This window comes from Sus scrofa, chromosome 15, assembly GCF_054392235.1.
Source record: "Sus scrofa isolate SSC_HxYL_T2T_F1_AM1 chromosome 15, Sscrofa_HxYL_maternal_Yorkshire_Landrace_v2.0, whole genome shotgun sequence".
In the NCBI taxonomy this organism is placed as follows: domain Eukaryota; kingdom Metazoa; phylum Chordata; class Mammalia; order Artiodactyla; family Suidae; genus Sus; species Sus scrofa.
In genome coordinates this window covers 147,179,452-147,201,901 of record NC_139397.1, presented here as the reverse complement: position 1 = coordinate 147,201,901, position 22,450 = coordinate 147,179,452, and the positions used below count along the sequence as shown (strand labels likewise).

The following is a 22,450-nucleotide window of genomic DNA, read 5'->3' as shown; positions in this document are numbered from 1 at the left end:
TATGTATTAGTTCTTCAGAATTCAAACATTATCCAAGGAAACAGTTTTCCCTAACGTCATGTGTAATTTAGTCCTCATGATAATCCCACAAAAAATGAAAAGACAAGGGCTGGAAAGAGGTTTGACTCCCTAGTAGCCAGGTTCCCTCTCTAAAAAGATTCAGTTAGGTGCCCGCCCCCCAACCCCTTCACGGCTAGGTTACAAAAGAAGCATAATCAAGACAACTGTAAGGGATGAAAGGAATAGAAACCACAGCAGAAAACCTAGGACGCGCAAAACGAGCAGTAAAACAAACAAACAAACAAACAAACAGGCTGATTTTAAAAAGCTCCAAGTAGAACTTCTAAAAATTAAAAATAAAAACTAAACACTCAAATCAGGAAGGGATATCAAACAGCAGATTATAAACAGGTTATAAACTAGGAGATCAGTAAACCGACAGGCTTTTTTGGGGTCATGCCCGGGGACCGCAGAAGTTCCTGGGCCAGGAGTCAAGCCCACACCACAGCAGTGACAACGCTGTATCCTAAAGCTGCTGAGCCACCACGGAAGATCCTGACAGACACTGCTGAGGACGGGTCCCGTGAGGCGCCACTGGCAGAAAGGGAGGTAGAAGATGAGAGAATACGACGGTAGGTTTCTAACAGGAGTTCCAGAAGGACAGATTAGGGAGAATAAAAAAGATGACAGACGATGTTGAAATGGGAAAACTACTCTGCGTCCTAAGCTCTAGAGTACAGATGAATCTTCTCTTGGACATCATGTGGTAAAAATGGCAGAACACTGAAGGCAAAAATCGAGTCGCAAAAGCAACCAGGATGAAAGGGTGTGTGATGCTCCTTCAGGCTGCAGAGAGCATCCCGGAGGTCGAAGAGCTCAGGGCTGGGAGAGTCCTTCTCAGCGCAGCTCAGCAGTCCTGGCGGGGGGCGGAGGGAGCTCTGTGTCTACAAAGGGCGCTGCCACCGCCAAGGTGCCCTGAAGTCAGAAGCAGTCACTTGCTCATGACGGTGCCTTATCGCTGAAGCACACAGCATCCCAGAGGGCGCCCAGAGCATTCTGCTGTTTCTACCCAGGCCTGCATCGCCCTGGGGCCGCGCACAGCACACTGTACGGAGTAAAGGCTTAATAAATGTTGAATCAAGTTCTCACAATTCACTTGTTCACCCTTTTAGGCCTGCCCCATCTATGAAGAGATCGCCAAACCCTAAACTGAGAAACATGACTTGCAATCAGTTCCAGGTTCACTGGACTTAACACAAAAGGCTGGTGAAGTTTCTGCGACAGAGAAGAAGCCGGTCCCCAGGTCCCTGGGCTGTGCCTGGCAGTACTGTCTGGGCGGTGGGGAGGCCTCACACCTCTTAGAGGCGCATGTGAACAGCATGTGCGAGGCTGAAAGAATAATTCCAGCGGAAGAGCTTTATGAAGTTAACCCAAGGCACGGGGGTGGGGGTGGGGGTGTCTTTCTTCTAATGACCTCAGAGCTTTAAGAATGTTTACCTGATAACTGTGCCCTCTAGCCCAAGAGCAGGCAGAGTCTAAGTCCCACCAGAGATGGACAAGTCCCACGGCCTGTCCTCCCTGGAGTCTAGAGGCAGACAGGGGTTCTTTGGGGTGGGGGGGATGCTGCACATGTCACACATGGATGTCCTCGGGCCAGGGATTGAAGCCAAGCCATTGCAGAGACCTGAGCTGAGCCGCAGCAGTGACACCACCGTATCCTTAACTGCTAAGCCACCGGGGAACTCTGAGATCGGAGCGTCTTTATGGAGAAGCAGAATGGGATGACCCAGAGTCAAGGGCAGGGCTACTGGGCTGCCCCAGGAAAGGAACCTGACAGAGAGCCCAGGGAGCACAAGGCCGCGGGGCCCATTTTCAGCGCTGCTTCGCTTGCTAGGCAAGGCCAGTGGGGAGAACTGCCGAGAGCCTTGGTACCTGGGTACTTACGCAGAGCAACTTCTCTGCTGCCGGATGGACCCTGGCCCCGATGATACTGAAACGATGACCAATTATACTGCAGGGACTATGCAGACAAAAGCAGTGGTTTCAGTAATTACTGCTACCAAACTCCCATGCAACTCATTTCTTCTATACGGACAAGCTCGTCTCTGCCGCGGCTGCCCTCATGCTCCTTGGCTGAGACAACCTGGGCCCCGCAGGGCTTGGGGCGGAATATCCTCATTTTCTAAACCCCGATACTGAGGTTCAGGCAGTCGAGAGAATTGTCCCTTGAAGCCAACGGAGGAACACAGGCAGGGCAGAGCCTGGGTGGGAGGAGAAAGTCACAGACCAGCTCGTGGGGCTCTCGCCGCTTCTGCTTACAGTTCCCGAGTGGGCAGTGGAGTCTGGACAGCGTGCCCACAGCTGAGGGCTGGGTCCCACCCTCTTGCCCACTCAGGGCTCTGCGAGTGCTGGGCAAACAGAAGGGAGTCAGGAGGTGGCTGTGCGTTTTAGGAAGGAGAGACCGCCACACTTATGGTGGGCATCTGATGCGTGAGGCCGGTGACAATGTCTTTCACATGTCACCCCATTTAATCCCCAAGACACTCCTGCCAGAAAAATATTACTAGCCCCCTTGGTTTTGTTTGTTGGTTTGGCTGTGCTCACAGTTTGTGCAAGTTCCCAGGCCAGGGATCAAACCCTCACCACAGCAGTGACCAAGGCAGCCGATGGTCAGACTTTCCTAGATCACGGCTTTCATCCAGCTTCCTGCGCAAAGGCTTCCTTTTACAGGCCTCTGGTCCAAAGCTTGTCAACACTTACACGCTTACGCTCGCTCCTGCATTGCTCAGGCTGATGAGATGCTAGGAGTTGGAGACCAGGCCAAGAAACACAGTGAGACTATTTTCTCCAATCAGCTTCCAAGACAACGTAAGCTGTTGTCATGGGACCTCTGAACCTCTCCGATGGGTCCCTTCTCCCACTGAACAAAAATGCTGCCGAAGAGCAGAGAGTCAGGCCAGGACTGGAGTCTGTAAACATCTATGGGGCCAACACCACTGTGCTTCTGTGGCCACAGTCTGGGGCAAGGGGGCGGCCATCCAGGGAGCACCAGCCCCCGGAGCACAGGGCAGCCTGGCGAGGAGGGTGGCAGAGCAGCAGGCCATGCAGCTTAGGGCTTACATGTCTCTCGCTCCCTAACAAGGCCTGCCCCTGCCACCAAGGGATTCACTCAATTGTCCTGGTCAGTCCTGGGCCCTGGAGAAGTCCAGCCCTACCTCTCTGCTGAATGACGCATTATCAGAAGCTGAGATCGTATCCCCGACGCAACGGCCTAGAAATCCGGGAACAGTCTTCCAGAAGAAAAAGCATCATCCAAAAGGCAGAAGGGTGGGGTCACGGGCAGATTCATTTGGTGGGGACCGAGGGAACGCAACGGCTACTACAGGGCCCCGAGGGTGAGTTTCAAGGGGAATAACGCCTTGAAAGTAACCTGAACGGAGGGTGGCTCATGAAGGCACCCAGCAGCCCGTCTCCCACCCATCACAGAGCGAGAGTCCCTGAGGACGGCATGGGTTTCTCTTCTGGAAGGCAGTGTACAGGTCCGCTGGCATGGGGTCCTTCCACTGGACAAAATTAAATACACAGCTTGGGTAGCTAAACAATGAGTCCTCAAGCGCAGGTGGGGCCTGTTCTTGTCATCGACTGGGGTCTCCAGAAGTAGCCCCTTGCGACATCAATGTCATCTGGTCTCTTCCCAGAGTTAACGTGAGGATGCAGACTCTGCCTCGCACAGCCGACAAGCGACTAGAACAAGGTACTTACATTCCCCCCTGGACCTCAGCTTCTGCCAACACAGCAACGATACAAGGAAACTCCTCAGGTTATCATGAGAATTAAATGGGGTAACGAACGCAGTATCCCCAGGACTGTGCCCAGCACACAGGAGAGAGTCAACGGTAGCTGCCTTTGCTGTTCATCACTGTCATTGTCATTGTCATCATCAGGGCAGACTCCCTTGACCTCCCTTGTCACCACTGCCACTGTCCCATAGACAAAAATAGTCAAGGAGGCCATCTGCGATGAAGAAAAGAGGTGCTATGAAACCACGCCAAGGGCCGTCTTTCTTGCTTTCTTTCTTTTTCGTCTTTTGTCTTTTAGGGCCGCACCTGCGGCATATGGAGTTTCCCAGGCTAGGGGTCTAATCAGAGCTGTAGCTGTCAGCCTTCACCAGAGCCACAGCCACGCCAGATCCGAGCTGTGTCTGCAACCTACGCCACAGCTCACGGCAACGCGGGATCCTTAACCCACTGAGCGAGGCCAGGGATCCTAGTCAGATTCGTTTCCGCTGCACCACAACAGGAGCTCCAAGGGCCATCTTCCTAATAAGGGCAACAACTGGAATCTCTGTGAGCACCCAGAAGCCCCCAGCTCTAAACTTCACCAGGCAGACTCTCACAACAAACCTACAAACATCGTGTCGTCAGATCCAACTGCAACAAAAGCCGGAATCACACAGCGAATCCAGTCAGCAAGCACATGATGGGAGAGGAAGGGAGGGTGGGTCTAGGAAAGCCAGCAAAGGAAGTTCTGCTCTGTCTTTTTTTTTTTTTTTTTTTTAGGGCCGTACCCGCAGCATGTGGAGTTCCCAGGCTAGGGGTCCAATCAGAGCTGTTGCTGCCACAGCAACGCCAGATCCCAGCCGTGTCTGCGACCTACACCACAGCTCATGGCAATGCCAGATCCTCAACCCACTGAGCGAGGCCAGGGATCGAACCCGCAACCTCATGGTCCCCAGTTGGATTCGTTTCCACTGTGCCCCGACGGGAACTCCCAGGAAGGTCTGCTTTGGAATATACTTCAAATACACTACACTTGCTCCTACACAAGTATTCCAAGTCCTACATTTAGGGGAAAAAGGGATTTTATAGGAGAAACATTCATGTGCTATTTTCCAGAACAGTTGCAAAAAACTGCAATGCCCTCCCTGCCAAGCCCTTTGCCAGGGAAGCCCAGGGTAAGAACGAGCCCCCAGGGGCCACCCATAGAATGGCTTACTTGTTGCTGTCACGGTACTCATAGATGTGACATCCTTGAGGCAGCCCAGTCTCGCGGTCCAGAGTAAAAGCAAGCTTTAGCTGAATCGGGAGAGAAGAAGAGAAAACCATGTAAGCTTTAGGCAGCATGCTCTGTTCATTCTGACAGCGGAAATGCAACCAACCAACCAAAAGCCAAGCAAAATCAGACTCTCTCAGGACGATGTGCTGTGCAGAATCTGGGCCTGCCCTCTGGGGACCCCATTGCCAACGAGGACCGTCATCGGACTCTACTCCTTCACTAAGCACGCGCCCAGCTTCTCACTCAGCACCGACCTTGTTCCAGACACTGAGCTGGCTGATGGGAAAAGAAGGCTGAACAGTAGCAGTGAAGATCTTATGGTCTAGCAGAGGAGAGACATCCATCACTGAGGAATTGAAAAAGGTTCTTCATATGTACGAAACTTTAAAATAGAGTCTCCAGAGCTCCCTTGTGGCTCAGCAGGTTAAGGGTCTGGTGCTGTCATTGCTATGGCTCTGGTTACTGCTGTGCTGCAGGTTTGATCCCTGGCCTGGGAACTTTCACACGCCATGGGCATGGCCAAAAAAAAAAAAAAAAAAAAAAAGAAAAGAAAAGAAAAAAGGCTCTCTGAAGCGGGAAAAAAACCTCTCATGTTTCCACAGGAGTAAATAACCTGACTGGACTGGGAATGCGGGAAGGAAGCTGGGGAGAGAAGAGGGCCGTCCTTGGGCAGAGAGCACAGCAGGGATGGAGGCCTTGGTGCAGGAGTTGCAGGAACGGAAGGATGGGTACTGGGGGATGGATGGTGGGCACTGATGCCGGAGGGGGGCCAGGGCGGGGATCTCGCACCTTCTCACCCACAGTGGAATCTGTGGTCTTTACCTTCACAGCAAAGGAAAGCCTTTGACGTGTTTTAAGGAAGGGCTGGATGACATGGTCAAAGTCACGTTTTAGCAAGATCCCCCGGCTACAGCACGGAGGAAAGACTGTGGGAAAGAGAGACGCGGGAGCCCTGCTGGAAGCTCTGCACAGTGCAGGTGGCCAGTCACAGGGCTGGGACTAGAGGGTTGGCAGTCGAGACGGCGAAAAACGGACAACTGGAGGTTTCAGAAGCAAATGTTTAGACGTAGAATTGATGGAATATGCACATGGATTTGGTGTTGGGGAGTGGAGAGGATAGAAAAGAAGAAATCAAGGAGGGCGCAAGTGTTTGTTTATTTTTAATTTATCTTATTAGGGCTGCATTCAAGTTATATGGCGATTCCCAGGCCAGGGGTCCAATCGGAGCTGCAGCTGCCAGCCAATACCACAGCCACGGCAACACCAGATCTGAGCCGAGTCTGTGACCTACACCACAGCTCACAGCAAGGCCGGATCCTTAACCCACTGAGCGAGGCCACGGGTCTCCGAACCTCCGTCCTCATGGATGCTAGTCAGGTTCATTACGGCTGAGCCACAAAGGGAACTCCCAAGTGTGTGATTTAAATGTCCAGGCAGGTGGCCGTTCCACTGCAGAGGGAAAGACTGAGGGTGGGACGGGGGAGAGCTGCTTCTGGACATGCTAATTCTGAGGCGCTCCCTAGCTTTTCTGGTTGAGGGAAGATCAGGAACAAGAACTCTAGGAATAATACAATCTTGGGTTCTTTCTGGATTCTCAGGGGCGGGCTCAGGTGTGGCTGGGCGGCCGGAGCCCAGGGAGTTGTGTGTGTCCTGCTAGAGCCCAGTCGGCCATGGCAGCACCAACCTTTCCAAAGGCAGGGCCAGTTACTAGATTTACAAACTCACTGGGTTTTAAAATCACCAGGAAAGTTTTAACTAAACTTAACTGCACATTAGGAAGATACCTTATTATAACTTTTTTTTTTTTTTTTAAAATTGCAAGGCTGTTGACACGGCTAATGATCTGCATCATTAGATGTTGGATGATTTTTCTCCTCCTTAGAGGGAAACGGGCTGGTAGGAATGGCTTGTCCTCTCACTGACCCAGATGAAAATACAAAAACAGAAACAAGCCCTGCTTTACCATCACGAAGCCAGGAACTTCAAGTCACAGGAGTGTTTTCCCCACCGAGCACTGCCTAGATCTTCCCAGCCCTCTTTCAGTAAAACAGAAAAGAATTATTAAAAAAAAATATATATTAATTACAAGCCTTTTCTTCTTTACTTTTCTCTGCAGCTAGGGTCAGGCCTATATTTCTTTAATCCATTTCAAAGACTACACTGCTTAGAAAGATTGGCATAGGCAGTTCCTGTTGTGGCTCATAGGCAATGAATCCGATTAGTATTCATGAGGACGCAGGTCCCAGGTTCGATCCCTGGCCTCGCTCAGTGGGTTAAGGATCCGGCCTTGCCGTGAGCTGTGGTGTAGTTTATAGACTCGGCTTGGATCTGGCGTTGCTGTGGTGTAGGCTGGCACCTGCAGCTCTGATTTGACCCCTGGCCTGGGAACCTCCATATGCCTCGGGTGTGGCCCTAAGACAGAAAAAAAAAAAAAAAAGAAAAATTGTCATAAATGTAAGAGGAAACTTTTTTTTTCAAACTGTTTACATTATTTATTGAAGAAACTCTTAACAACCCCCCCCCAGTAATAGCAGAATGGTTAAATAAACCATACAACAGTCACATGTAGAATAGCGTGCAGCCATTAAACTATTTATGAAGAATTTTTGTTAACCTGGGAAAATATTTGGGTGAGATAAAAAGCAGCAGGAAGAATATCTGATTATACACCAAAAAAAAAAAAAAAAAACAACGAAAAAAAACTGCGTTAAAAAAAGAACAAAGACTGCATAGAAGACTGGAAGGAAAAAACAGCATCGAAATGGCCACTTTCTTTGCATTTGCTTTATTTTCTTTGCATTTTCCAAAGTCTTTATGAGAAGCATGATGAGATATCAGCGATTGTCCTTAGCATGGAGGAATTATGGGAAATTCAATTCCAGGGGGATTCTCAAGACCCGGAAACTATGGATACCCCAATTCAACAATAAGGTAGGCAGAGCTGGTGATGGGGGTGGGGAGAGGACACGATGGGCAGAAGAGCATTCACCTCTGACAGATGGAGAGCTCACGTTCAGGGAAGGCCTTCCTTTACCCTGACCACAGCCATCTGAGCCAGGTATTATTACGGTTTCCTTTTTATGGGTGAGGAACTTGAGGTGGAGAAAGGGAAGTAATTGGTCCAAACCACAATTCGAATTCCAACCAAAACCTACGTTCTTTCCACCTGACCAGAAGTATGGGACTTGGTGATGGTCTGAACAGAAAAGATGCAAGAGAGGGAGGAGTCAAAGACAACGCCTAAGGTGCTTTGCCTCGGGCAGCAGGGCCGACGGTGCTGCTGTGGTGATGAGGAGGCGCAGCAGGTTCAGGCATGTTGACTTTAAGGTGCCTGAGAGGCATCTTCTGGAGGTGACCAGTAGGCAGCTGTAGGAACAATTCTGAGTTTTATGAGCCAGACTGTGATCTGGAGGGACAAATTTGGGAACCTCTGGGTGGTAATTAAGATGGCAACTGAAGCCACTGGAGAGGATGAGATTGTCCTGAGAGAGGATGTTGAGCAAAAATGAGGTTTTTGATACCTTTTTTTTTTTTTTTTTTGGTCTTTTTGCCTTTTCTAGGGCTACTCCCGAGGCATATGGAGGTTCCCAGGCTAGGGGTCTAATCGGAGCTGTAGCTGCCGGCCTGCGCCACAGCCACGGCAATGCAGGATCTGAGTCACATCTGTGACCTACACCACAGCTCACGGCAACACTGGATCCTTAACCCACTGAGCAAGGCCAGGGATCGAACCCACAACCTCATGGTTCCTAGTTGGATTCGTTAACCACTGAGCCACGACAGGAACTCCTTGATAGACTTTTAAGAGCTGGACAATGGAGACTGAAAAGAAGCCGTGGCGTTTTGAGCTATGGTGTGATGGGAGCCGGGGAGAGAGCATGTCTTAAGGAGGAGCAGTCAGCAGCATCAAATCAAGGTCAAGTAAGAGAGAAGCAAGCATCCAACCAAAGGCTCCACTGGACTTAGCAACGAGAACTCTCGGGAGCGCGGTAGGCACAGAGATCGAGGCATGATGGGTTGAACAGGGGGGACGGTGTGAGGAAATGGGGCCCACGTGTGTACAAAGTGCTCTTAGTGGATTCGAGAGTGGCAGGAAGAGCCAAGACGAATGGCATGGGTCAGATAAGAGGATGTGCGGCTGAAGGAGAGGCAACTGTGAGGTGCCGGAGACTCGCTTAAAGGCTGACATGGAGGCGGCGCTGCAGAGGGAGGGCGAAGGCACCAGGGAGACAGAGCCAGGGAGGGGTCTGGGTGCCTGAGGTGACAGGAAGGATTAGAAGCCAACACGCAAGTGGAAGGCCCTTTCTCCATGACAGCAGCACGGAGGGCTGGGCGCGATGAGGACAGAGCTGTAGCTTTGACGGGGGGATGGGGGGACGGTGGTGGTTTGGAATGTTCCAGTCTGATGATGGTTCTTTTCTGAGAATTTGGAGGCCCACTTATCTGTCAGGTATGGAGGGTCTGGCAAGGGAAAGAATGGAAGTTGGAGGAAGGCGTTGGTTTGAAATTGCTCCTTGGGAACAGGGAAAGCAGCTGACCAGGGAAGAGCATGCGGACGGCCAGGAAGCACTGGGGGGCTGAGCTGGGGGCACCGGATCTGAGGTTACTGCAGCAACCATCTGCCAGCCGCTGCTTTTTTTTTTTTTTTTTTTTTGCTTTTTAGGGCTGCACCCTCGGCATATGGAGGTTCCCAGGCTAGGGGTTGAATCAGAGCTACAGCTGCTGGCCTACACCACAGCCACAGTCACACAGGATCTGAGCTGTGTCTGTGACCTACACCACAGCTCACGGCAATGCTGGATCCTTAACCCACTGAGCGAGGCCAGGGATCAAACCCGTAACCTCATGGTTCCTAGTTGGATTTGTTTCCTCTGCGCCCTGATAGGAACTCCTGATTTTTTTTTAGTAACCTAGACACTGGCGTGAAGAAAATTAGGTTGGTGCAGAGCCGAGCATTTGCCAGGAAAGTCTGAGGAAAGAATGGGTTTGAGAGACCAAGGGAGGAGAGATGATACTGGCAACAGACGGACTGGAGACTCTTAGGGGGAACGGGCAGGAAACAAACACGGAAGGGGCTGGGAGTTCCCGCTGTGGCTCCGCCGGTACAACCCTGACCAGTATCCATGAGGGCTCGGGTTGCATCCCTGCCCTCGCTCGGTGGGTTAAGGATCCGTGAGCTGTGGTGTAGGTCGCAGGCGTGGCTCGGATGTGGCATTGCTGTGGTGTAGGAACTTCCACGTGCTACAGGTGGGCCCCCCCACCCCCCAAACAAAAGAAACGGTCTGGGTGAAAGACGTCTCGTATGGAGCTACCATTTTTTGCATGTTCCCTGTCTGAGACCTCTTTCACGTGTGACTCTGTTTAATCCTTCCAATGCCCCTGTGAGGTTGAGTCCCATCCCTCTTTTTTTTTTTTTTTTTTTTTTTTTCCATTTTATGCCTGCATCTGTGGCATATGGAAGCTTCCAGGCCAGGGACTGACTCTAAGCCACAGCTGCTCTGTCTGCCACAGGTGCAGCGACACTGCATCCTCTAACCCAGTGCGCCAGGCCAGGGACTGAACCTCTACCTCTGCAGAGCCCCGGACTGCTGCACTCGCATTCTTTACCCCCTGCACCGGCAGGCATTACTGGTTCCTATTCTTTTCTTTTTTTAATATAATGATTTTTGTTTTTTTCCTGGTTCCTATTCTTATGTTACAGAGGAATTTAAGTAAATTAGTGAGTGAGGGGCAGGACTGAAGCGTGGTCCACGTCGCTGAGCACTGGGCTACACCGTCCTCTTATGTGTCCATGAGGTTGACAAGAGGAAGTGGGGGTCCCTGGGTGAGGGAGCGACGGGAGGTCATGGGCAGAGAGTAGGTGGTGTCTGACCTTGGAGATGGAATGCTTGATCACACGATCCAAGGAGGAATCAAGAAATGGAGGGTCAGAGGTCAGGGTATTGCGGGGTGCAGGGGTCATCCACAAGAGGTTTGGAATCCATCCAAGATGAGGATGTGCTGTCTCCCAGGGAAACCGGTCCACCAAGCGTGTCCCCGCAGGTGTGTGGGTATGCGTGGGTGTGCAGAGGTGCAAGGGTCAATACATGACTCAATTAGTCCAGCTGGTCCCTACAGCAGACACAGGTGCCCGTCCAGCAGGGATGTCCTCCCTCCTAATGGACCCTCTCAGCTGTACACCCTCCCACCCCGGGCCAGGGCACTCAGAGAGAAGCAGAGGCAATCTCCAGGCTGGGCCTGGCAGCTCCAAGGTAACCTCACACACCTTTCGGTCACTGATCAGGAGCCCAAGCCAACCAGTGCATGGCATTTCCCGGCCCTAGGAACTGGTTCAGGAATGGACAAGTCATCCATCTGAGGCCAGTGTCTGCTGCGTGCTTCCGGGCCCGAGGGCCAGGACTGCTGCACTAGCTTGCTACCAGCCTGGAAATGAAGCCAGCTCTAGAGGAAGCCGACTTGACCTGCTGAAGAGCAGGGTCAGAGCCTGATGGAGCAGTGCCTGGTCTTTGCCAGCCTCCGGGCCTTGACTGGCTGTTCTTCTGCAATTGCCCAGTATTTCTCTCGGGGGGACATGACACACGCCACTCCCTCGGCCCTGCTCTCTCTAATCCACTTCCACAACACGGCTGAATTATCATTCTGAACTCAAGCCTTACGACGCCTCCCTCTTTAAGGACCTTTGATGGCTCCCTGCTGTCTCTATGTGAGAAATACAGAAATGAATTAAGCACAGGGGGTTGGTTGCGTGCATGAACAAATCAGGATGGTGACCGAGGGACGGGTGGGGTGACAAGTACTGAGGTGGGTGTGCCAACCAGGGAGGACCTCGGGGCAGAAGACAGGGGTCTTGAAGGAGAAACACGAGTCTGCCTGCCAGGGGAGTGCCCCTCCCGCCTCCTGCTGCAAAGCTCTGTGTGTGCCGCCTACACGGCCAAGCTCACCGCTGGTGCCTGGACCAGGTCCTGCCCTCTCACCCTCTGGACCCTTCCTTGTGCCGTGACTGCTTCCGGGAGAGCCCTTCCTGTCTGTCCCGGCAAGATCGCACACGTCCTTCGAGCTTCTCTCTGTAAAAGTGCATCTTCTCTTATTCCCTCTGCTGGTAAGTGGACGCAGAGCCGCCCTCCCCAGTGGGTCCCAGGGTCTGGGTGGGGAGCTTCGCCCGGTACCCTGGGTACCTAGTGCCCTGATCTCTGCCCACAGCCGGGGCCCAATGCGTGTTGAGCTGAATTGCGGAGCAGATATTTAGAGCATCTTGTGACCCGCCAGCAACGAACTGCTCTAGGCATTTGCTTTACAGACACAGAATCACACCTCCTGCAGGCCCCTGAAGTCACCCAATGTCATCCAAATTTGTTACTCTTCTCACTTCTGTAAAGAGATTCTGCTGCACATCTGCCCCCAGCAGTAACTGTGCCACCAGACTACAAGCCATGGTGCCAATCCTCTCAGTGCCCAGGCGCTCCCTTCTGGCCAGTGCCCTTGAAGGAACACAGTCCTCCGCTCGGCAGTGTCACTGAACACCTGCCCCGAGCCAAGTGTGACGCAGTAACAGGCGGGCTCACAGGCCGCCGTCTCTGCAGTGTTGGCGCTGATCCAGGCATGTAGCGGTCCATCCACGGAGGGACTCTGCTTAGAAAGTCGGCCTGCAAGGATGGCAGCTGCTCCGAGACTTCACGAGGTCCCAGCTTTCCATTTCCAGGGGCAGGTGCCACGTGGAGCAGAAGAGCCCGCTCCGAGTCGCCCTTTTCCCCAGGAGGACGGTTCCCAGCAGCACAGCTTCCTGGTGCCGGGGAAGGAGGGAAGGTTGCGAAGGGCCCACAAGGCGGCAACGAGGCTGCTGTCAGCCACCAGCAGAGGAACGAGGCCTGTCAATGGGTCAGGTTAGAGCGAGGCTTTCCTCCGCACAAAGAAGAAGCCAATCTCTCACGAGCAGGAAACAGAAGGGCCTTCTTTCTGGGGCTCAGGCAGGATCATGGGAGGGCAGACTCTGGGCAGTGAGAGCATGGGACACCTGCTGGGACTTGCTCTGCCCCAGCCCTCCTGCCCCAAGGAAACTGGCCCGGAGTGGGAGTGGGGGGAGCTGATGGAGCCAGATGAGTGGAAGGGGCTTGGACCCTTGGAGAGAAGGATCCTTCCTTGGAGAGAAGGATCCTTCCTCACAGGCCAGGGGGATGCGGGATATCGGCCCTGTCGGGGTTGCAGGGCCTGCAAAAGGCCTTCCTTCGGCTCCCCCTGGGCTCTGTGGTGGGGGCCACCCTCCCAGTCCATGGTGATAGGCGAGCAGTAAGAACGGCCGATTAGGGACTAAGGCAGGCCTCCTCGGGGTTCGCAGACATTGCTGCAAGAAGAGCAGCAGAGGGTCCATGGAGTCAACGGGCAGGCCATGCTCTTAAGGATAACTGCAAAAGAATATTGGGACGGGAGAGGACAGGTGGCTGAGGGTGGCTTGCAGATGGTCCCTGGGCTCGTGAGCAAACTGGTGTCCAGGCTGCTTGCTGTACAGCTGGCTTTCCCAAATAGCAACTTTCCTAGAGGACAGACAGACACAAGCCCACTTGGAACTCAACTCCCTCGGCTAAGCAGTACCAGCGCTGAGCCTCTGGCGCTTTTGAAAACACTGGCCTGTCTTTGGAACGGCAAGAAATGCGAGAAGAAGTTTAGGAATCGCCTGTCTTGTCCACCGCAGCTCCGAGATGACCTGTGACTGGCAACCAGCTGTCCTCTGACCATGATCTGGATGGCGCTGGTGGGCAGGGCAGAAGAGCTTGGTTCCGGCTCCGCCGTCGGCTGCTCCCCAACCGGGCAGGGGTGACCTCCACGACCCAGCTCCGAGTTCCTGTCACAGGGGTGTAAGGAGAGAGGCAGCTGTTCCTGGCCAGGATCGCTCTCGTTCAAACCAACCTGGGTTCTCCGGGAGGCTGGGAGCTTGCTTCAATCTGCTAGCTATTAGGACCAAGGTTCAGACGCAGGTCAAGGACCAGGCTGGGAGGCCTCCAGCCTCTCCACGGTCGCCTCTTCCCCTCGCAGTCCCGGTCCTGCACGGTGGCCAACTCTTCCTTAAGCCCAAAGTGGCAAACCCCATCCTAGGTCAGACGTTTCAGGTATGCCATTTGCTTAAAGAGCACAGAAAAGCCACTTCTACCGGAGCCTTGGTTTTGTAATTGAAAAATCTTATTAGAAGGAAATCTTCCCATTCTCTGAGGTGATCTTTCGTTTCTCTCCTTTAGTTTTTTCGTTGTTTGCTTTGGATTTCCTAAGCATCATTTCTTTTTTTCCATCTCCTCTCTGCTTTCTTTTATAAGACAAAGATGCTGTGGACTTGGCTTTCGCCTGCTTCACAATGATTCTATGGCAATGGATTAAGTTTCTTTCTCCTAAGTCCACTGAAGTCTTTTTGGACTTGGAGAGAGCTTTTTAAGAAAGAACTTGCTCATTCAGCAGGATTTTCCTCCCCACCCCAAGCTCTGGTTCTGACCTGGAAAAAATAAGAGTGAGAAAGAGCCGGAGAATCCTGTGGCCCTGACGCTCAGCTGCACAAACCACAAAAAAAGAACCTCGCTCCAGTAACGTAATCATGGAGATTTCTGGCACCCTGGTCTTTCAAGAAAAATACATCCATCTGCTGGCCCAGGGACCCATCAAACTAAATCCCGTTCAGCATGGAGTCCCCGACTCATTAGTGCTGGAAAGTCTATGGCGAAGCTGGCCGCTCTGGCGGATGACGCCTCCCTGCAGCGCCGGCCGTGAGCCCCACAGCTGTGTTTTCACTTAAGGCCACTTCTCCTGCCTCCGCTGCACCGTGTTCCAGCGGCTCGCTCTAGCCTCATTAAGGTTACAAATGAGAGGTCAAGGGTGCCTCAAGGCTGAGGGCTGATCTGCTCAGAAGGCAAACCGCAGGTCTCCAGAGCTACGGTCCACTCGCAGCAAAGGCTGCTCTGAAGTCAGGAGGCACAGAGGCCAACCGAGGTTTGCCTCGGTCAACCCGCCGGTCCCAGGAGGGAAGGGCCCTGACTCCTGCTGCCCGTCTGGGGGCTGCGTCACTGCCCACCAGCCAGGCCAGGGCAGTGGAGCTCTGTCGGCCTTGGCCCTTCACACCAGGTGGGGCCAGCACCGAAGAGCCCGTCCCCACGCCGGCGCCTACCCTTAGCAGAGCAGGCACGTCTTGCCCTAGCTTCCTGCTTGGGCCTTACCTCGTCCCCGGGCCACGATTTTGCCCCTCAAATTCCAGAGCAATATGACAATGGGCGAGCAAGTCCGCGTGGGGCCCATGCGGTCAGAGGCAGGGACGGTGCATCCAGCGTGCTTGAGCCACTCAGAGCAGCAGCACTTTGGAGGATTTTCACGGCCAAGGAGAGTGACTTGCCTTGGGACAACACCAGATCAGAACCAACTCTAGAGGCGCGAAGCTCTGGGGCTCAGGGCAAGCCCTCTTCAGGGACTGGAGCCGCCCACAGCTGCTTCCACAGCCCACGCCCGTGGCGGGGACTGCAAACGGCCCCTCCCAAGGCACGGAGGTGGCCTGCACCTTGGCGAGATACTGCCTGGGGCCCTTTGAAGTTAAACACAGTGGTTCCGCTGCCTAGCCGTCTGCTCTCCACAGCCTGCGGTCCTGCCCAAACACCAGAGAACACCCCTTTGCCAGAGCCTCCTGCCCAGCATCTCAGCTACGGAGTGTCTCTTACAGACCCAGCAGAGAGAAGGGAGGGCGTCAGAAGCGGCCCGAGTGACAGGCTATCTGCTCACGCAGGGAAGCGGTCTCTGCAGGGTCCCTGAGTCAGGTTAGGCCACAGGGAAGTCATATCTGGAGATGACATGAGCTTGCTTGCTGGCTTACCTGCCTTCCTCGAGCTGTTTTGTTTTGTTTTGTTTTTTAGGGCTGCATCCGCGGCATATGGAGGTTCCCAGGCTAGGGGTCCAATCAGAGCTACAGCTGCCGACCTGCGCCACAGCCACAGCCACACAGGATCCAAGCTGTGTCTGTGACCTACACTGCGGCTCATGGCAACGCCAGATCCTCAAGCCACTGAGTAAGGCCAGGGATAGAACCCGCAACCTCATGGCTCCTAGTCGGATTCATTTTGGCTGTGCCACGACGGGAACTCCTCGAGTTGTGTTTTATCCTTCAACTTTCACCAGAGTTTAAGAAATAAGAGCCTTTTAACACCTCCTTTCTTTGCCAGAAATGTAAACTCCATCCACTCATCTTAATGCCCCTGATATCAAGCCTCACGTGAGACACTGCTTTTAAGTGATGGAAAAAGGAGCCCTTGACTTTTGCTGCTGTTCGTTGTAAGAAACAACCTTATGAAATCTGTCTCTTCCTCCTAAAGCAGGAAGCTACTTCTGTATTCCGAACACTGAGATCAGAAAATAGGACGCCCAGTCACAAGAATTATGCTCACTGTTATTAATGTCCTATTATTTCTGCCTCCTCTTCTTGTTTCTGATTTTCTTACTTTCTGCTGTATTAATTTTACCGTTTCTTTCCCGGGTTGTAAGCCTTCTGAAATCCTTTTTAGAAACAGATGAGAGAATACGTGAATGAAACAAGGTCCTTAAAGGAGAAGACAGACAGACATAAAAGTACGAGATCCACGCACGTTCGAAGACGACCCGATGAAACAGTGATCCGGGCGGGAGGCATCCAGTTCAAGGAAGAAAGAAGACGGGACATTCTCGTACAAGCCTCGGAGCCAGGGATCAAGCTGGCTCTCTTCTTGAAAAAACAGGAGAGAACAGAATGATCTTCCAGGGAATTGGCCTCAGTTTCCAGGGCCTTGAGGAGTCGAGGAGTTACATAACCCAAGCTGGGAGCCAGCAGCGCTGGCCTTGTCTCGGTTCTTTCCCAGACTCTGGGTGGTGTGGGGCTCGGGTGGCCTTGGCCTTCCCACCTGTAAGATGGAGCCGAGTCCCTCTTTGGGCAACCCTGGGGTTTGTTTTATGGGTGAAGAGAAGACACCTCCTAGGCATACTGGAAGGCAGCAGCCCTAGGAAGTCCCCGATGTCTGCAAGAAGGGAAACTCAGAAGACTTTGGGGGACCAGTGCTCACGTGCTTTAACAAGAAAGAGGTGGCAGTGAGGACGTCCTGTGTGGCCAGGAGCAACTGTCCAAGTTCATGACTTGATTCCATGCTCATTCTGCTTCTTGCCTCCCAGGAGGGGTCAAATGTCCAGACAATCTATTCCAGGACAGCATTCTAAGGTCCTTTCTGGTCCTGGGGCAGCAGTTTGCCCCCAAATCCTGCTCCTACGCCTGGCGCCAGTGGCCTTAGCGGCACCTCCGGGCAGAAGAATCCTGTCCACAGCCACGTAGTCACAAAGTGCCTACGATCTGACAACGCTTACTGGATTGCTCGGAACCATCTGGAAGGGATGCCTAGGAGGCCCACACCTGAGGTCACGGAAGGTCCCGAGTCTCATCTACAACAATTACTGATGTTTAAGTGGCCTTTTTCTTTTTGAACATGTCACTGTAGTTGGTACCATTCTAACTCTGGTAAAAACCACAGAACAGATTGGTATCATGAACTTTAAAGAAAATACAGAACGAAGTTTAAAGCTAAGACGAAATGCAAAGATCAAAAGATTTTCAAGAGGAGTTCCCATGTGGCACAGAGGGTTAAAGAGCCAGTGGTGTCACTGCAGAGGCTTGAGTTGCTGCTGTGGTGAGGGTTTGATCCCCGGCCCGGGAACTTCCACATGCCACGGGTGCAGCCAAAAAAAAGAGAAAGAAACAAAAAAAAAATATTTTTTTTTCCTTTTTATGGCTGCACCCGCGGCACATGGAAGTTCCCAGGCTAGGGGTTGAACTGGAGCTATAGCTGCCAGCCTACGCCACAGCCACAGCAACACTGGATCTGAGCCACCTCTGTGACCTACACCACAGCTTGTGGCAACGTTGGATCCTTAACCCACTGAGCAAGGCCCGTGGTTGGACCCACATCCTCACAGAGACTACGTTGGGTTCTTAACCTGCTGAGCCATGATGGGAACTCCATGAAACAAACAAACAAAAAAAAACCTTTAAAGAGGTTAGTGGAGGATATTACAAAGGGCCAGTACTCAGTAAGAAGGCCAATGAGCAGACTTCCTACTTGCCTTGCTAGCCGAAAAACCCGCTTTGGTAAAGAGAATCCTTGGATAATCTCACACAGTTGAAAATTATTTAAGAAACTGGACATCATCTTAAATGTCAAAAAAAATTAGGTTTCATAATAAACTTAGGGTAACATTTTCATTGAGCAGAACTTTGTGTCCCCCCCTCCAGCCTTTGTGTAATCTCTCCAGGGGCTCTGGGCTGGATCTCAGGGGACAGTCAGAGGCTCTCACAGACTGCAGAGACTCTGGGGACCCTCTGAAATAACTTTCTGCCCCTTACACTGGACAAGTCTTCTTCCTTGCACTCAGAGTTCAAGCTTTTGCTGCGACCCTCCTGCCTGGGACACAGGTGTCACTATACCAGGAAGGAGCTCATTACCTGCAAACAACAGGCAACGCTGGAGAGAAGTAAAGAATTTAGACACTTCAGGCTGGTTTTGAATCCTGGCTTTACTGCCTATTAGCTATACGATCCCAGGCAAGGTACTTGACTTCTTAGTATTTCAGTTCCCTCTTCTGTAAAGTGGGGCCAGTAACAGTACTTACTTCCTAGGGGCTGGGAGAATGAAACGAGGGAAACACATTAGACCAGAGCCTGGCTACGGCAAAGACTCAATCAATACATGTTCCTGATGGAATAAGGCTTGGGCTTATTTCTTCCAATGAGTTAAGATCAAATTTGTTTATTTATTTAGATGTTTATCTTTTCTATTATCGTTGATTTACAATGTTCCGTTAATTTCTGCTATACAGCAAAGTGACCCAGTCATCCATATGCGTTAAGATCAAATTTAAAAGAGGACACACTGGAACAAGCTGACTGGGTGGGACTCAATGGTTCCAGATGTGATCCCTCTAAGTCCGAGGAATTTCCACAATAACAGGGCTCAATTTCTTAACTGGAGCGGATGTGGGGAGCCACCACTTAGGTGCAGGACACAGGGCAGGAGGGCCCCCCCACCGCAGGGGGACACGAGCATCTAGACCTCTGCGTCTGCCCCAGCAGCCCTGCCAGCACAGGGTACTCAGTGGCTGCACCGCTGTGGGGTCACCCATCACAGGGCAGGTGACCAGGGCTCCCGGGCCGCTTCCCGCTCAAGCAGCAGGCAGGGAGGCCGCGGTGCCCCTGGATGAGGCTCGCTCCTCCCAAAGAAAGCTTCCAGGCTCCTGCCAGGTTGGCAGCTGCGCCTCGGCACGGAGGCTGCCCAGCACCTCTGCACCAGCAACAACTTGTCTGCTAATCTCTGCAACAACCCGCTCGAGTGCGGCAGAGGGCTGGCTCGGACCGCCTGGATCCGGGAACATTGCTGCTATCGTGGTCTGTGTTTTCTCCTCTGTTCTCAAGCTGAAACATGTCTCCAGCTGCCTATGTGTTTAGCTATCATACCGTCCAACTAGGATGGAAGCTCCACTAGAGAAACCCCAATCAACGACTGCTTCTGACCTTCACCAACCTTTATTAGATAAGGGATTTCTAGCTGAGGCAGGGCCCCGCAGTAAGCAGCAGCAATAACAGGTTCCACAGTGAGACGCGGCACCAAGATCGCCATGTGTGCAGGTACTATTACTCCCATTTTAAAGGTGAGCAAACCGAGGTGCAGAGAGGTTAAGCAACTTAACGGCCCAAGGTCAGGCCATACAGAAATCAGTACTTGGCAGACCCAGAAGTGGAGCCCAAACCCACCCGACTACAGTCTGTGCATTTCCCAAGGGCCACCCTTGCCATTTCTTCATCTACGAAGAGGGCACCAAGTTGGAACCCGGGGCTCCAACAATTTCCATCTTTCCTCCCGATTCCAGCAGACGAAGGCCCGCAAGTGGCGTTCAGTGTCAGTCCTGCAGGGCTCGCTGGCACAGGGCTGACGACGTAAGGCAAGTCTCCTCGGTGAGAGGCTGAGCAGACCATGTGCCCAGCTTCCAGGGGAGAAGTTGGACTGGAGGAGGCAGACGCCTGGGTGGGCCTGCCAGGGGCACTGCCCGCTGGCAGACTGGAGGTGCCAGGTACGCCCCCTCAACCGAGAGCAAGTGAGACAGAGAGACGCAGCAGACTCTGCTTTTCCAAGTCAACGAACCTGCTCTCTGGTGGACACGGCTCACATAGTCAGTCAGTAGGAAGAGCAGAACTAGAGCAAAGGCTTCTTATGCTCAGGGTTTGCTAAAGGCTAAAAGAAGAAATGCCAGTCAGCTAGTGAAAATACTGGAGAGGAGGAATAAAAAAGAAAAAAAGCAACAAAGACAGAAACTAAGGTTCACAGAAGCTCTATTAACATCCTACTGAAGGAATGTGTGGGGACCCGAATAGCCAGGTTCTAGCAGGTAAGCCACGGCCTCTGTCCGTGACGGCATCTGTGGAATGGAAACCTGCGAAGAGATCCCGTCTTGGGCTCCTTCTGGCCATCTGCTTCCCATCCCATGAGCAAGCACTTGCTAAACGTGCTCCCTGTGCGGCTGGGCGCCGTGCTGGGCACCCCAGGGGGCACCGGGAGAAGCAGAGTCTAGGCGGGCAGAGGCGACCACGTCACACTGCTTCCAGTGCTACCGGAGCTCAGAGAAGGACCTGGTAGAGTGGCCTGCGTGCAGCAGGTGAGGTCTGTAAGTCCAGCAGGACAGCGAGGACTGGAAAGACATGGATGGGAGATTCCGGGTTCCGGGAAAAATCGCAGCCTTTAGCCCTCTTCAGGCACAGCCCACATGGGTCACGTCCATCACTGTGCCCCCCAGAGTCCTGAACAGTGTAGGTACTCAAGAGATAACTGACAAAATAAATGACCCGAGCCAGAGCATTAAGAAGAAATATGCACTGTTCTGTGAACATGTACGAGGCTGGTCTGACTGCGAAGCAGAGGGTACCACTTGGGAATAGATAAAAGCACACTGAGGATGGGAACAGAAACGAGTCAGCAGGAGGAATCTTTCTGCGCTAAGGGCAGGGATCTGTTCTCTCGGTGGATCTCTTGCTGCTACTGTTCCTACTTCACAGCTGGGGACACGGAGGCTCACAGGAGTTGGGAAGCTTGCCCAGGTCACGCAACTGCAGCCCCGGGACTTGAGCCCAGAGGCCCTGGCTCTCAGTTCAGTGCTTTCCCTTTTGACAGTAGAGCCTCAGGCTTCAGCTGACAGAGGCTAAAACCTGGACGTCTTCTGGCGTGTGCTCCCCTCCGAGGTCACCTGTGGCTTTACAATGTGGACTGCTCTCTGCTTTTTTTTTTTTTTTTTTTTCCTTTTTTTCTGGCCGCACCCTGAGCATTCGGAAGTTCCTGGGCCAGGGATCAAACCCATGCCATGGCAATGGCTGGAGCCCCAGCCATGTCCATGCCGGCTCCTTAAACCGTTGAGCCACCAGGGAACTCCTGGACTGCTTTCTGGTAACCAGTACCTTCCGAGCTGAGACCTGGCCTTTTCCAGATGCAATGTGGGCGTTCCACACCGGAGAATTAAACAACGCACTTTTTTTTTGTCCTGAGATGATTATCGATCTATAGAAACAGCAAAGACAGCACAGAGAGGCCCTGCGGACTCCTTATCCAATTTCCAGAAAGGTGACATCTTCCATAACTGTAACAAATATCAAACCCAGGAAACAGACCCTGGCATGTATGTATGTAACTGCTACTGCAATCTGGATAAGGAACTGTTCCCACAAAGATCTCCCTTGGGCCACCGTCCTCGCGCCCATGTCCCCAAACTCTAGGGAACCAGAGCTCCGTCCTCCAGCTCTATCACTGGGTCATCTGAAGAATGTTACATAAACGGAACCACACAGTATTTAAAAAGAGCTCTTCAGAGTCATCCTAAGAGTCGGATGTGATCCATTTTTCAGATACATAGAAGAATACAACTAAGAGAAAGATTAAAAAAATAAGCCGAATAAGGAATGTTTCTATTCTAGTTCTGCCACTTCTGGCGATGTGACTTTTGACACATTCCTGAACCTTGTCTCAGTTTGCTCATCTGTAAAAATGGGTATCAGGGGCAAAGATTAAATGAGGTAACATGTGAAAGCACTTGGCAAATGGCAGGTGCTTGATAAATTCTAGCTGTTTGTTATATTAACAAGCAGCCAAGGAAGCCTCTGTGCTTCTTTATAGAAAATCAGGCTCTTAACGGTCACAGACGATTAAGGAAATGACCAGCCAGCCCATAACTGACCCCAGGTTATTCTTCCTTTTTCTTCCCAAGACTCCACTGGGGAAACGACCCGCGGACTTTTCAAAGGCTCTTCCAACAGGCATCTTCATGTGCACACCCTCCTGAGAACAAGCAGCTCCTCCCCAGGCCAGAGTCACCAGGGGGCCCA

At 52.4% G+C, this 22,450-nt stretch overlaps 1 protein-coding gene across 14 annotated transcripts in view; it reads right to left on the bottom strand.

Moving 5' to 3' along the window:
- Window positions 1-22,450, bottom strand: part of DIS3L2 (DIS3 like 3'-5' exoribonuclease 2) — a 360,467-nt gene that overhangs the window by 33,353 nt on the left and 304,664 nt on the right. For 12 of the 14 annotated variants that reach the window (XM_084997947.1, XM_021074519.2, XM_084997945.1 and 9 more), the window contains 1 exon segment: window positions 4,996-5,075. The exons of the other annotated variants lie outside the window; for them this stretch is intronic. In XM_084997947.1, coding sequence (XP_084854073.1) covers window positions 4,996-5,075 — 80 coding nt within the window. 14 annotated transcript variants of the gene reach the window in all.